The sequence below is a fragment of the Pseudochaenichthys georgianus genome, chromosome 6 (genome assembly GCF_902827115.2).
Source record: "Pseudochaenichthys georgianus chromosome 6, fPseGeo1.2, whole genome shotgun sequence".
Lineage (NCBI taxonomy): Eukaryota > Metazoa > Chordata > Actinopteri > Perciformes > Channichthyidae > Pseudochaenichthys > Pseudochaenichthys georgianus.
In genome coordinates this window covers 43,055,891-43,072,424 of record NC_047508.1, presented here as the reverse complement: position 1 = coordinate 43,072,424, position 16,534 = coordinate 43,055,891, and the positions used below count along the sequence as shown (strand labels likewise).

At 42.9% G+C, this 16,534-nt stretch overlaps 1 protein-coding gene and 1 long non-coding RNA gene across 2 annotated transcripts; both read left to right on the top strand.

The window, feature by feature from the left end:
* The first annotated feature begins 1,818 nt into the window (after positions 1-1,818).
* On the top strand, positions 1,819-3,144 carry LOC139433926 (uncharacterized). The gene is made up of 3 exons (XR_011643323.1): positions 1,819-1,954; positions 2,914-2,984; positions 3,086-3,144. It is a non-coding gene; the product is annotated as an uncharacterized lncRNA (long non-coding RNA).
* A 327-nt stretch (positions 3,145-3,471) lies between these two features.
* Positions 3,472-16,006, top strand: gtse1 (G-2 and S-phase expressed 1). Its single transcript, XM_034085551.2, has 9 exons — positions 3,472-4,153; positions 4,842-5,003; positions 5,396-5,525; positions 7,805-8,149; positions 9,539-9,599; positions 12,592-12,804; positions 12,922-13,342; positions 13,476-13,592; positions 15,695-16,006. The coding sequence occupies exons 1-9, from the start codon at positions 3,503-3,505 to the stop codon at positions 15,779-15,781; spliced, it is 2,187 nt and encodes a 728-aa protein (XP_033941442.2). The 5' UTR covers positions 3,472-3,502; the 3' UTR covers positions 15,782-16,006.
* Positions 16,007-16,534: the final 528 nt, after the last annotated feature.

The following is a 16,534-nucleotide window of genomic DNA, read 5'->3' as shown; positions in this document are numbered from 1 at the left end:
TAATCGGAACATGAGTGTACACAGGTATAGACAGAGAGAAGGAAGAAGTAAGATGTCCCCCGACAACTAAGCCTATATCAGCAAAACTAGGGCTGAATCTAATCAGCCCTAACTATAAGCTTTATCAAAAAGGAAGGTCTTAAGCGCACTCTTAAAAACGGATAGGGTGTCTGCCGCCCGAACACAAACTGGAAGCTGATTCCACAAATGTGGAGCTTGATAAGAAAAGGCTCTGGCTCCCATTGTACTTTTAGAGACTCTAGAAACAACCAACGACCCTGCATTCTTGGAATGCAATGCCCTAGTAGGACAGTAGGGTATAATGAGTTCTTTAAGGTAAGATGGCGCCTGCCCATTAAGGGCTTTGTAGGCGAGAAGAAGAATTTAAATTCTATCCTGTGTTCTATAGGGAGCCAGTGTAAGGCAGCCAGAACAGGAGTAATGTGGTCCCTTTTCCTAACTCTGGTTAGTACACGAGCTGCAGCATTTTGAATCAGCTGAAGCGACTTGATTGACTTCTTGGTACTCCCTGATAATAAAGAGTTACAATAATCCAGCCTAGAAGTAACAAATGCATGGACTAGTTTCTCTGCATCGTTTTGAGGCAAGATATGCCTGATATTTGCAATGTTACGTAGATGGAAGTAGGCGGTCCTTGAAATTGATTTTATGTGGGCGTTAAAGGATAAATCCTGATCAAATATAACACCAAGATTCCTTACAGTCTCACTGGAGGCCAAATTAATGCCATCCATAGTTAGTATGTCTTTAGATAATTTGTTTCGTAGATTCTTCGGGCCAAGTACAATAACTTCAGTTTTGGTCGTGTTTAACATCAAAAAGTTTAAGGTCATCCACGTTTTTAAGTCCTTAAGGCAGTCTTGAATTTTATTTAGATGATTAATTTCATCAGGCTTGATTGATAAATATAGTTGAGTATCATCCGCATAACAATGAAAATTTACAGAATGATTCCTTATAATATTGCCTAACGGAAGCATATATAATGTGAACAAAATAGGTCCGAGCACTGAGCCCTGTGGCACTCCATGGCTAACTTTGGTTTGCGTGGAAGATTCATCGTTAACACGTACAAACTGAGAGCGTTCAGATAGATAGGACCTAAACCAGCCTAAAGCAGTTCCCTGTATGCCAACTAAGTGCTCTAGTCTTTGCAATAGGATATCATGGTCGATAGTATCAAATGCAGCACTAAGATCGAGCAAAACAAGAATAATAAAATAATAAAAACCATAATAATATTAATAAAACAATAAAAAATATAATAATAAAAAATACAAATATAATAATTCTATAATTAATCATGTATATAAAAAGTATGAAAATAAAACATCAATAAATGACGAGGGGACGGTTTTGGTCGGTTTTGATCACATGACAATTCTGGTCATGTGATCAACTGAGTCCAGATCAATTCCTCATTGATCAAGCAGCTGCATGGCTCAGTTGATAGAGCAGGAGTCCCGTAACTTTGTGTATATGGGTTTAAATCCCGACCTTGGCAGTACATTTCAGTATGTATACATAGATACATCTGCACAAATATTTCACCCATATCATGTCTTAAAAAACGTATTTCTAAAAATATATTAACCAAAATTCAACATATGCATTTGATAAAATAAAAGCATTTGTACCCTGAAAAAAGTATTATGTAGAATAACCAGCAGGGAAGTGTTAGACGATATGTGAATTGACTTTGATCATTTTTCGGTGTTGCTGCACCTTGTAGACGACGGAGGGCGGGACTACAACCCCCAGAGATCTGATCGCGCATGCGTCACCAACTTCCAGCCAATGGTTGACTGCGTACGGGTCACCTGACCAGCACCGCAGCAGATTTGAATGTGTGGTGGTGTATGTATTGTCCGTGTCGTCGTTTTGAATGCGGAGCAGAAAATAACCTTTGAGAGTTTTAAGAGAGGCGCTTCAGGTTTGTTGTGTTTTAATGTAATGACACTGTGACTTCCGTGACTTAACGTCATGTTGGAATTCTCAATGTAAAGCTGTTAATTAGTTAACATTTGCGTCAGCTAGTTTGCGAACCAACGGGCTAGTATGCTAAAGTTAGCATGACAAGTAACGTTCGTGTTTAACTGTTAATCAGTGGTGTAAAGGAGCTATTACATTTACTCAAGTACTGTATTTAAGTATACTTTTGAGATATTGTATTTTAATATGTACATGTTATGCTACTTTGTACTTCTACTCCACTACAGTTCAGAGGTAAATTGTGTACTTCTACTCCACTACATGTATTTAATACCTTTTAGTTTCTTCACAGATCTGGATTAATGGTGTGAAATATAATCAAGTGTTGAATCAGACTTTAGTTCCACCTGGAGTAAATCCACCAGCTACCCTGCAGTCTACAAAGTACTTCAGACTAGCTGCACCTTCACCAGCTTTGAGAACACTTTCATGATCAATCATAAAACATATCATATATATTATTCTGAAATGGACCAATCTGCACAACGACTACTTTTACTGTCTTTCACTATATTCTGATGATAATACTTTTATACTTTTACTTGAGGAACATTTTGAATGCAGGACTTTTACTGTAACAGAGTATTCCTACAGTCTGGTACTTTTACTCAAGTATCAATATCTGAGTACTTCTTACTTTACTCAAGTACAATATCTGAGTACTTCTACTTTTACTCAAGTACAATATCTGAGTACTTCTACTTTTACTCGAGTACAAGATCTGAGTACTTCTGCTTTTACTCGAGTACAAGATCTGAGTACTTCTGCTTTTACTCGAGTACAAGATCTGAGTACTTCCTAACTTTTACTCAAGTACAAGATCGAGTAATTCTTCCACCATTGTTTTGTCAGAAGTTATTATACAATATCATAACATGTGTTAATGTACTGTTGCTGCAGGTGTGATCTGGATCAATCGGTATCGCACAGAGAGGAGACAGCATTGGGATGGGACTGTCGAGCTGACAGCGGTCGGTTAACACTGACTAAGCCACCGTGTATTTAAACACAAGCTACCAACCATTTGGTTGTGTTGCCTCTTTTAAAAACCCGTGTTTATGTCTCCATACAGATATGTTCTTTCTGGCTGATGAGAAATTTGACTTCGATGTTTCTCTGTCCACCTGCCAGGTAATTTCCTCTTCGGCTGTGATTCAATTGAAATAGCTTTATTGGCTTGACCATAATGACATGTAGTATTGCCAAAGCTTTGTACAATTATGATATCCATACATAATCATTAATAAACATTTTAAACAAAAGCAATTATAACATGTTTTCTTACAAGGATACTATACACCTTTTTGAATTGAATTTTGAAGCACTTGCCTCTGTTTTCTTAAAATGTGCTATACAAATAAACTGACCTTGAACCTTGATTAAAAATAAACAACGCAGAACAATAGAAAACAGTTCTACCTAAAAGTTGATATTCCTCTCTGTCAGCTTCTGCAGCTCCAAAGGTGATGAAGATGAAGATGAGGTGTTCATGGGTCCGGTCAGCCATACGGAGAGGTGCGTCTCTGTAACCGTGGCGTCGTGTCTTGAGAATGTCGGCGGCGTGCGTGTAAGCTGGAGTCCTCTGAGCGGAGATCAGCTGGACGCCGTGTGTCAGGAAGCACACAGACTGGCCGACCAGCTGCAGGACAGAAAACCCAATCAGAGCGCCAACATGGCCGCCGACGTGACCGCCGACGCCACATCTCACGGGGACGAGTTTGTCCAGGACGCTGAGGTGAAACTGGGCATGTTGGATCACATCCCGAGTGCTCTGAGCCCCATCAAACGGGAGACCTTCTGCGTGCAGGACAGTCCCATGAAGCAGCTGCCGCCCGCCGTGCAGCGCCGCCTGCTCAGAGGAAGCAGCTCCAACACTCTGTCCTCCACCCAACCTTCAACCACCAGACCTGCTTCCACCACCCGGCACTCCTCCGTCACCCTCCCTTCATCCTCTCGCCCCGCAGCCGCCTCCAGACTTGCCACCTCCACGGCGGGGGGGAAGCCTCAGCTCAGGATGGGGCTTCGGGGGAGGGCGGCACTCGGTGTCGTGCTGCCGAGCAAACCTGCCGCCCCGACAACTTCCTGTTCATCCAGCAACAAGAGCCAGGTGGAGAAAACCAGACTGCAACCGCCGAGACAAGTAGGAGAGACGGCTTTTTTCACCTATTGTGCAAAATCCACTTCTTCATGTCTCTTCTACATCAACATGTGTCCCCTCTTCTTCATGTCTCCTCTACATCAACATGTGTCCCCTCTTCTTCATGTCTCTTCTACATCAACATGTGTCCCCTCTTCTTCATGTCTCCTCTACATCAACATGTGTCCCCTCTTCTTCATGTCTCCTCTACATCAACACGTGTCCCCTCTTCTACATCACCATGTGTCCCCTCTTCTTCATGTCTCTTCTACATCAACATGTGTCCCCTCTTCTTCATGTCTCCTCTACATCAACATGTGTCCCCTCTTCTTCATGTCTCTTCTACATCAACATGTGTCCCCTCTTCTTCATGTCTCTTCTACATCAACATGTGTCCCCTCTTCTTCATGTCTCTTCTACATCAACATGTGTCCCCTCTTCTTCATGTCTCTTCCACATCAACATGTGTCCCCTCTTCTTCATGTCTCTTCTACATCAACATGTGTCCCCTCTTCTTCATGTCTCTTCTACATCAACATGTGTCCCCTCTTCTTCATGTCTCTTCTACATCAACATGTGTCCCCTCTTTGCGAGGAGGAGATGTATTTACTGCTGTATTTCTTGGTTTCAAAGAGTTGTTGTTGTTGTTGTTAGAAACCATGGATTTGTGTCTCTGTTCGTCGTGTTTCAGGCGGTGGGGGGTTGGAAGCGCAGCCCGTCGTCTCGCCCCTCCAGCAGGGCGGGGTCCAGCGAGGATCTGCTCTCTGATTCGGCGAGCGTGGCGTCCGACATCAGCGACTCCTCCTTCAACTCCAGCCTTCAGGGGAAACGCATGCTGGCTCCGCCCCCTAAGGTAACACACCTGTTCAAAGGTGGTCTACAACGGGGGGAGAGAAGCAAGTCAAATCCCTTGCAAGTGTACACAAACTTGATGCATTGACTTGATCACTTTGGGGGGATTCAAGTCCATCTTAAAGGACAGAGAACAAGAATCCGTTGGTCGATGTGATTGCTCTTTTATCCCATCATTTATGATAAAATGTTTTTATAGTAGTTTCTTTTATTTTGTGTTCTTTCGTTGTAACTTTGTTCACGCTGCCCTCTTGCCAGGTCGCTCTTTTACCTGGTTAAATAAAGGATATATAAACTGATTTCTAGTCACACAGCGCCACCTGCAGACCAACACACTAAATGAAACTGATGTTCATTATGTGTCTTCACTTCCTTTATGTTTCGGTCCGTTAGATGCGGAACATGTCGGGTGTGAAAGCTCCACCTCTTCAGAGGAGGAGGGTGACGGAGAGGAACAACACATCCTCTTCCTCGTCCTCAGTGTCCAGCTTCAACTCCAGCATCTCTCTGTCCCCAGCCAAAGGTACGCTGACATCATGTAAAGAGCATCCATGCTGTGTGAGGGACTTACAAAACCACACCATTGTCAACAAATCTGACCACTTTTCCTTATCCCTTATGGTGTGTTCAAAAGCTGTTCGCGGGTACATTTTGACTAGGGGTCGACCGATAATCGGCGTGGCCTTTTTTTTCTTCAAATTGCCGATAAAATGTTGGCTCTGATGCGGCCGTTTCTCTGGCTGCAGTCACCACTCTGTGTACACGAGCAATGTCCCGCCCACAGCGCCAACTGATAGGCTATTACTGAAGATGTTCCGGGCGGGAGCCAGAGAGGCGGGACCTTCTCAGGTTACAGGCAGGTGCGAAAGAACGCAGACACGGACTGAAGCAAGCGGCAGCGCTGAGCGGCAGAGCCACATGTGTTAAACCGAAGTTCAATAAGCATCCCTATCCCCTATGCTGAAGCTGCAAAAACACCACGATCTTATGATCCAATTCTATCAGCTTCCCAGTTACACAGGGACGCGGGAAGTCAGTCAGAGTTGGGGGTGCGTGCAGCGTCTCGCAGCGGAGTAACTGTGGTGCGGAGGGGGAGGAGGGGCTGCGAGTGGAGCCTCGCAGTTTTTCAGGTTGATATGTGAAGCTCATTAGCTAGCCAACATGTATCTAGCTAATGTTTAGCAACAATATTAGAAGTGAGGCTACGAGACTAACGTTAGGTCTACTGCAATAGCCTCACTTTTAATAGTTTGCAAAACATTAGCTAGCACTAGTGTTTTACAGTTGCTAGCAGCTTATTGGGATTTTATGCTAGATAGACAGGTCTAATAAATTAAGCATTATTGTTGGTTAAGCATGTCAGCCTGCAGCCCCACTTCTTGTCTCTCTCTAACTCATAGCAGATGGCTGCACTAAAGAAAAGGGCTCAGAGAGGAAACCAGTTGTAAGATGTTTAAAGGTTCATTAAACATAATATATGCTTAAATGCATTTCAAGAAGTTGAGTTGTGTTGGAGTTTGTGTTTTCTATATTTTGACACCAAGATTATCTGATTTTACTGCAAATGTATATCGGTTCCAAATATCGGTTATCGGTCTCCTTGATTACTAATAATCGGTATCGGCCTTGAAAAAGCCATATCGGTCGATCCCTAATTTTGACCCATGATTTATCTCAGTCCAAAACCCACACACAAAATGACTATCATCCAATATTGTTTTAACTACATCATAACTAACTTATTATGCATTCATAACCGTACAATCCTGTTATTTTATTGTATGGTCCCAAAACACATTGCACCACATATTGTGTGTTTAAGTGTTAGTGTACATATTCTTTGAGAAAGGTGGGGGGGGGGCCAGAGGGAGGGGAGACTGGGTGCATGTTGCGAAAAATGATTGTTACAGTGGATGAAGGGGGGGGGGGTCTAAAGTCAAAGATGATCTTGATTGGGCCAAATTTGACCTCGAGTCACCCAAAATAATTCTGCTGGGTCTCCCCAGACCCCAACACCAAATTACACACTTCTTCTTTTTAGAGACCTTCAGACTTGGCTAAAATTGGCAACATCAGTTTTGCAGTGCTTGTATAGCTGTTGTGGAGGATATCATGAAGCCTTGTTCCGATCCAAAAAAAACTAGAGCGTAGTTATTATATCATTTGAGCTTGAAACGGGTCACGGGAGACCCGAACACAACGTAAGGGTTAAACTAAGTAAAGAACACGCCATGGGGTTAAGGAAAAACGTGAAGGAGAATTCCTCAGGACAGAAAGAGACGGCACTGATAATGGGAGATGGGAGGAAAACATTAAATGACAACATACCTCTTGGTTTAGAAAGAAGTACACCCTTTGATGGTTTCCTTTAGGAAAATAAAACTCAAGCTAATGAGATGGAAATACGGTCTCACTCCTGTAAAAAAGCAGCAGCAGATAAAGTTACGTACGTCTGGGTGGGGATACAACCATTTCTCCAAGATGGACTAACAACAGTTTCTAAATGCTTTCCCCTAGGCTCTCGTATCACGGTCTTTCCTGCTGGCTTTATAAACATAGACAAATAAATGTCTTAATTTCCAAGGTTGGAATTTATATAATGTAAAAGGAAACGCTGCTTACCCTCTTGTCCACTCGTATTTATCAACATGAATCCCGATTAGTATGAAACTGTTTGTATAAATAATACTTTCACGACTTCCATTCAAACATGTTGAGTTAGTTAAAGCCTGGGAAATGCCCTTTAAATGACCTCATTTGAACAAGGTTTGACTGTAACCCTGTTGTTGTGTCGCCTCTCAGGTAAACTGAACTCCTCTCTGAGCGCCCCCGCCCCCAGCAGACCGGCCAATCAGAGCCGCCCTCGTCGCTCCACCATCAACACGCAGCAAACATCTTCCTCCACCATCGCTGGCCGCCGCTCGATGTCTCTGCAGAACAGTAAGCTGCACGAGGTGGAGCCCGTCAAAGCGGACAGATCCAAGCCGCTGAAGAGGTCCGATTCCACGCCGGTGCAGCTGACCCCCGTTAAGAGAGGGTTGGAGAAGAGCACCCGGCCCCTGAGCGCTCTGACAAGCAGATCCAGACCTGAGGCGCTCGTCCTTCTGACACCAGGCGGAGGATTCAGAGGAGTCCGCAATGCAGACAGTGAGAGGAGCATCAGTCAAAGTCAACTTTATTGTCAATCTTTCAGTTTGTGTGTACAGACGGAGAGATCGAAATACCTCAATCCTGAATACAAATTCAGGATTGATATAACAATATGTATATCCTCTAGGGCTATATCCGAATATTCGTTCGTTGGAGTACTATTCGGGTTTCAATTTCGTTATTCCTTTTTTTTTTTTTTTTAAATTGAATATTGAAATCTCCAATATCAACGTAAGAGCTTGTGCCTCTTCGGGGGGTGCTAACACTTAACCATAAACGTTATTGTTTACTTTCTCTGTCTTTTATTTGTAGATATTACTTTTCTCCGTTAATCTCCGCCACGTTGTTTCCATAGCAACAACAACTTCCTGTCAACAGCGCTAACTCTCCTTCAAAATAAAAGCATGTCCATAAATAGAAAGCCAAGCCAAATTACACTTAAGACATAATACAACTGCAACGAAAGTAACAAACTCAATGCGATATCCTTTTCAATTTCAAAGAACACAAATTGGGTTACATTAACAAATAACTATAAAACAACAATACTGTAGAATAACAAAATGAATGCCGTGAATAAACCGAAATACACGTGTTGGAGCAGTTCGCTGCCGATTACTACCGAATATCCGGAGCCCGAAAAATGGTATTCAGGACAGCCCTAATATCCTCTATCTATATATATATATATATATATATATATATATATATATATATACACACACACACAAAATCAAAAGACTCATTTATACATATGCACACATCAAGACATAAATAAAAGCACAACAATCAATATATACAAAAAAACAGTCACTTCTTCAATATGTGTCATTCTGCCTGTGTTGCAGCACCTCTTTTCACGCTCTGTCTGAAACCAGAGCCCAGTCTGCTCTGATTGGAACTCCCTCTGGAGGGAACACGGGATTCTAGCCTTTTAGCAGACTATTTACAGAAAAACCTGTATAACACACTACTGGAAAGAGCAAGCCCCCAAAGAGCATAGTAGGGCCGCTTCAAAGCAAGCCAACCCCAAGAGCAGACTTTCTGCTGCGCTTTGACACATTATTTAGCAGATTTATAAACCTATTCCATTTTCCATTCCCTCTTCTTATATGTTTTGACATTTAACCGAACTGTAATAAAGTAATCAAAATGACTGCATGAGACCAAATGCAGAGTTCAAGCTGCAGCACTTTCTGTTAGACCGCCACAGAACCTCCCTGTGGTAAATAAAGACACACTTAATGTTTGACTTTAGAAAGTTTAGGAGCAAAGTCTCTGGTCCTTACCTTTTAGAAATAATTGGCTTGAATTTAAACGTCTTTGTTCAAACCAAATAAAAAAGTCTTTGTGAAACAGAATAATCTCATTGTGTTGTTGTTTTAGCTCCAGACGTCTCAAAGATGTTGAAGCCAAAGGCGCTGACGTCAGTGAGCAGCGTGGACAGGTAGGTGGCGCTAAATACTCCTTTTTAAAAGAGCAGCTTTTACCAACTTCTGTCCTGCTGAGTCGAGGGCTGTGCGATTAGTCGTATTTTAATCTCGATTTTGGCTTGCAACGATTACGAAAACAACGTAATCCAAATAAAACGATTTATTTTGTTGTATTGGTTTTTCAGTTGAGTTAAACTTAAAGTTCAGGGTAATCAATTGTTAAAAACATATTGTTCACATTTTCAATAAATGGATGTTTTCAAAGTAAATGGATAATCGTATTTAATAATCGTGATATCAATTATTGACAAAAATAATCGTGATTATGATTTTTGCCATAATCCCACAGCCCTAGCTGAGTCTAGATCTGAAGTAGTTTTAGGTTCATTTAACTTCCCTTCTGGCAGTCAGGGTTCCCGCGGGGTCTTCAAAAGTCTTAAGCGTCTTTGAGTTGTGAAAAGCGCTATATAAATAAAATGCATTATTAAATATGATTTAGAAGGTCTTAAAAATGATGGGATTTGAAAGGTACTCCTGTGTTGCGATCGCGTCTAAATGTGTTTTGAGGGAAATGTCCGGGCTGCAAAGTAACCAGTACGGTGAGAGCCTTTCAGTTCCCCCAACAATCTGTATTGAAATAAATCAACATGGAACCAGAATCACTAACTTTGTTTCCCCCGGCCCCTTATCGGAGAACACCCAGCTAAAAAGTCTCAAGAGGCTTCTCAATACTCAAATTTCCCCTCCTCGACTCCTCGACTCCTCGGTCCTCCGGTAGTGACCCGGAAATGAATTTCAGCGCGCCATTTTGAAGGACGTCTCATTTCTCTAAATGCACACCGAGGACCGAGGATCGAGCGTCGAGGAGGCTCTCTGGAGGAGCTATAACCGAGGATACACTGATGGTTCCTCCACGGATGCATTTCCGGGAACGGTGGAGGCGTGACACACGGCCGGACTTATCTCAGCCAATGACAGCTCTGCATGCATCCCCTGGATATTATTTTAGAAACTGCTCTCATCGTGCGATGAGAGCAGTGAGAACAGCTGTGAGGTCCTGCAGAAAGCAGAGCAGTGTGTAAAATAAATATCACTCAGTATAACAGACCTACTCTCTTTATTTGCTTTAGTTTAGTAGATATCTACAAAGAGTCCATATTTTTCTAAAACCATTTAGTGCTTCACATAATAAAATACACAACGGCTGTAGCCTGATTATGCTTTAGGAGCTTAGGTGTGTATGGTACAGTGTGTGTGTGTGTGTGTGTGTGGTACAGTGTGTAGGTGTGTCCTGTACAGTGTGTAGGTGTGTGTGTGGTACAGTGTGTGCGCAGATGCGGTGGACAGACAAGTCTCAGTTGGTTTGGTGTCCTCTGCTTACTTTTAATACTTGCAAATACAACTTTTGGCCCGTAATTTCAATTCCCCATTTCAGCGACCAGAGAGAGGGGGGGGGGGGGGGGATATATCCAGTCTCTGATTGTGTTACGTTATTATGAGAGTGCTCTCATACTTTAAATTGCATATATTTATATAAATATATTTGTGTGTGTGTGTCCGCATCTGTAGCCTGTTGTCTCATTATACCGCACTCTCAATGAATTCAAGGTAAATATGTGGGGGAACAATGTGCAGCTGATCTAACAGAGATTATAAAATATGACAAAACACTGACAGCTGATGCAGCTGTTGCCACGTAATAATGAACGGACGTCGCTTTAATATGACCGCTCAGAGGAGAGGAGTTCTCATTTCTTTAAACGTCTGCTGCTTCCCCTCCTCTTTCCCCGGTTCCCCTCCTCGGTCCTCCGCTCGCATCTCCTGTGGGCGGGACTAAGTCTCGAGGAGGGGAGTCGAGGAGGGGAAATTTGAGTATTGAGAAGCCTCTTTACATTTGAGTTGGTGAAACCTGCAGGAACCCCGATAATCCAAAAATCAGCTCCTAAATTCTAACCCTATCTCCTATTCCTTGACCTCTGAGTGAAAGGTCACGGGGTTAAGGGATAGTGGATAGGAGAATTCAAAAGGACTTAGGAGAAGAGACTGCGGTACTTTAGAGAATCCGACTGCACGTTCACTATCCGACGTGTTTATGATGCGCCAGTGGACGTCATTGTGTGCGTCTGCTGCTGTGGGGAAACCATGGAAACCACAGTTCTCTATACAGCGGACTACAACATGGATGTTCAATAAGAACGAGGGACTACTGTAAACTCATCTAGAGACTCTGCACCGTGCTCTGATGCTGCTGCTTTGCTTTATGAACGTGGACAACAGAGAAACATATTCTTCAGGACCAAAGCTGGAATTGAAATAAAAAAGGAAAGTGAAACGTATGCTCGTCACCCTCTCCCTCCGGTCCACATTAATACCAATGATCCCAATACGTATGATTGTATGAACTAAAGGTCTTAAAAATCAATACAGATGTATTTATTATAAACGTTAGTCCTTAACATCTATCACTGTGTATATCACCATTCAAACATCTTTTAAAAGTTGAACAAACCCCACACAGCTCAGTAAAGACTGAAATGTTGACTTTATTTGATCATTTCAGTGAAAACTAACGTTCATATTTCTCTTGATTATAATACTGATGAACGTTCAAAACAAAGCACTTTGGCAACTTACCACCTACGTTTTAAAATGCTTAATAAGCACCGTAACTTTCATGATATCATTTCTCCGTCATAATCGGTTGTTTCCGTGAACGGCCGACTGAGTGACGGCAAACGCTGCGGCTGCAATGCATTGTGGGGCAGCATTTTCTCCTCTCCTTTCGGCGAGGGAGGTCCAGTGGTTCCTAAGCTAAAGGAGGTTATAAAGGAAGTTTGAAACCTCCTTTCCTTTCATTTAGAGAATTGGAACGGCACTCATCATGGCTGCCACTGAGGGACTTCCGGGTCATTTCACTCCGTCAGGAAGGTTCCTAAGCTAAATGGACTATTGGAACGCAACCCTGGGCAGATCATTAATGATTTCCCTCTCCTTCTTCTCCTGTAGTCTCCAGAAGCCCTCAGGCCCTCTGACGCCCCCTGCTGTCAGGTCGCTGCAGGGGAAACCTCAACGTCCCTCCGCCCTCCCGACCCCTGTGAAGCGCAGGATGTCCTCCATCCCCACGCCCACCACCAAGAGCCGGGCCAGCAGACTGCCGTCCAACCCCGGCTCTGACCCCGCCCACACACCCTCCTCCATCAGGAGGGACAAGAGCTGCTGGTAAGGCTGCCGTTGACCAATAGGAATATCCCTTGTGAAATATATATATATATATGCCATTACATGCCAAAACATTAAATATCTTCGGACTCATTCAGTTTGTTTTGGTTTCTGTAGCCCCGCCCCCGTGGAGATGCAGGAGGCGGATCCTGTTGAAATGCCCGTCATCCAACCCTTCTGCCTGGAGGAGGAGGAGCTTCCTGCTGCCCCGCCCACCAGCTCACCACAGCCCGACCAATCAGAGAGCACAGAGGCTGCAGCACACAGTGAGAGCCAATCGGAGTGTACAGTTCCTGCAGCACAGAGTCACAGCCAATCAGAGAGCACAGTTCCTGCAGCACGGATTGAGAGCCAATCAGAGAGCACAGATCCTGCAGCACTGAGTGAGAGCCCATCAGAGAGCACAGATCCTGCAGCACGGATTGAGAGCCAATCGGAGAGCACAGTTCCTGCGGCACGGATTGAGAGCCAATCAGAGCCATGCAGGAACCTGATCGAACCTGAAACTAAAGAGGAGAGCCACCACAAGACACAGGAGGTCAGAGGTCACGCAAAAATAAAAACACACACCTCACATAACTCAACATTTCTTCTGTTTTCACTGTATCTGTATTTATTTCTGTTTGTGTGGCAACCAATGAGTTCACTTCACTTCTCGTTTCTCTCCTCAGTTTCTCCTCCTGGATCTCCCCGCTCCGACGCTGCTCCCTCAGGAGAAGATGCTCATCGACCTGAGCAACACCCCCGAGCTGATCCGCACCAGCAGCAAGTCCTGCTCCAACTCTCAGGTACTCGCACGTTACCTTTAGCTGACGCTTTTATCCAAAGAGACAAACTCAAGATACATGTGCAGGAACATGTGCTCTCTATGAGCCCAACTCGATTTAAGTGCTGCTCCGACACATCCCTTTACAATATAGGGATGTCCCGATCACCTTTTTTTGCTTCCGATCATTTGATTTTGACAATCTGCCGATACCGATTTTTCCCGATCTTTATGCAATGCATTAAGAGAGAAAAAGGTACCAGATAACGGCCTGTCATCCAACGCGATGAATTCAGCTATCTTGCTGTTATTGTTTGGCCTTTTCACTGTTCTGGGGCAGTTTCTCTTTCCTTTTAAAAGTGTCGGTTGTTTCCGTGCCGTTACCTGAGTGGCCGCTGTGTACTCGTCGTGTTGTTGTTTGTTTCTCAGGTGGCGTATTAGATTGGTCGTGTTGAACGTAGCTCTGTTCTTTCCACCACGCGGAACCTCCTTCTTGCAAACATTGCATCTGGCTGTTACACTGCCTTCGCTTTAAATTTTATAATACTTCCAAACTCCTGACATTTTCTCTGTCCCGACTCCCGAGTCACCAGCTGAACGTAGCCTCTCGTTAGCTTACTGCTACTATTAGACACTGCGCCCACTCTGTTGCCAGATTTCAGAGGAATAACCAGGTCTGAACACAAGCCCAAAGAAAGCAACACATACATGATTTTGTGTCATTTTAAACCAAAACTAAGGCCTCAGGATGACTTTAAGACGTGAACATGGTCATTTTTGTTTTGTAACATTAAATAAAATAATACAAATATTTTATAAAAAAATAAAATCCCGATCCCCGATTTTTTTTCCTCCCGATTCCGATCTTTTGAAAATCACGTGATCGGCTCCGATCCCCGATCACGTGATCGGATCGGGACATCTCTAGCAATATTATATCCACAAACACAAAACCTATAATGTAAACATATTACACACACATTACATGTAGGGCTTTTCTGCATAGGAGCCCCAATTAGGCCAGGGGCAGCGCTGCAAACACCTAGCTATAAATAGTAAAACCAGAGAATCTGATTAGCCTGCTGTGTTCTCTTTTTTAGATATATGTATTTGAGTTAATAAATAAATAAAATAACCTAAGAAGCGACCGTTTGAGTCGTGAAACAAAGTAAATGTAATTTTAAAGCATTTTTTATGAGTTACTTTAACTTCTGGCACAAATAATTATTTTGTTTTAAAATATCTCTTCAGGGGAGCGTTAATAATAATTTGTATTTGTATATATTTCACGCAGTTCAAAGTGTAGACGGTAGACATCTCCTAAAATACTCACAGAATATATCACATAGAATACAGGTACAAGACTTAAAACAAATTTAAATGGAGCAAAGAATATTCATAATCACAGGGGGGGTCTTAAAAAGAATTAGAAGTTGATAAATCAATTTAGCGAAAATGAAGGCTATTAAAAAATATGAAACGGCTTTTTCCAAGGTTACATTTTGTAGCTTGTTTTCAATAAGTATATGAATGGTCCAGAGAGGTTGTGTTCTGCAGTCTGCCTGAATGTAGTCAGGGCGTAGGTGTGTCGTGTGATTCTGTGGAGTTTATTGATGGCATCCCGTTGGGTTTGACGTCGTCTGAACAGGACGTCGCACGCGCACTGCTCGATAGCACGAAGCTCCGTTTACGCCGGTTGCTAAGCAACATCGTTATGGGGAAATGCAAGTCTGCATCCAAATGGTTGGAAGATAAGGAGGAAGGACAATCAATACTGTATATAGTCAATGTGAGGTAAAGTGTGTCGCCATGGTAACCGGTTAGAACTCCAAGTGGCGATGAGGTGTTAAAATGTATGGAAAGGGTCTTACATTAGACTCCAGGATTCCTGCATAGACCCTGGACAGGTACGATGATAAGATGGTGCATTAAAAGGAGGATAGTGCAAATACAACAAAGTCAGGTGAGCGGTTAAAGTGCAGGAGGTAGCTTCCTAAAAGGCTAAATTGTACAATGTTTTGAGTCCCTGATGACTCGAGGCATTTTGTTCCATAGCTTTGAGGCATAGTTCCCGAAAGCTAGTTTTCTCTCAACCTGTGTTTATCTTTCTTTATTGTCCTGCAGCTGATCGACCTGACCTCTCCGCTCATCAAGTGGAGTCCTGAAGACAAGAGGGAGAACCACGCTCCGCTCATCAACCTCTCCTTCTGATCTTCCTCCTCTTCCTCCTCCTCGGGATCTTCCATAAACTGGACTCATAATTATTATAATTTAGTAAAATGACCCCTAAAGTTTTTATCAGCGAAGCCTTAACTGAGTATTATGTTTTAAATGGAGAAAATATTCAAAGGTTGCAAAAGGTGTTTCTGCACCGCATTGTACTTTTATTGTCTCAGTCTTGCTCTTATTGATGTCTGAATAAATGTTTATGTCACGGCTGCTTGTTTACTTTCTGTGGTTATAATATGTCCTCTTAACTTGATTGAGGTAAAGGTTAGGTTGCCGGGGGATATACAAAATATAAAAAAATACATATAATAAACCTCCAAAGATATTGTTGTAAAATAAAAAGTCAGAATTTGACATTTGAAATGATGAGAAATTAAAAAAATTGTGAAATAATCTCTATTTTAATTTGTCCCGCAAAACAGAATCCTGTAATAATAACAGATTATTAAAATTGAAACCAGACAAATGAACATGTTTCCATTACGAAACATAAGAAATCTCATGCTCTATAGACACAGGTGTGCTCGCTCTCACAGGGTGGCAGAAAGAGGTTTTTTTCTCGCTGCCACAGCAGTTTTCGCGCCAAAGTGACGGCCCGGCTACACTACAGGCATCAACAAATCGTATCGCTGAGGGTTTTCCTCAGCTGTTATATAATAAACATGCTGCAGGCTTTAAAAGCAGCAGGTTCAGGTGTGTGTTGTTCACTTGAAACATGGCTCTCTTCACGTGCAC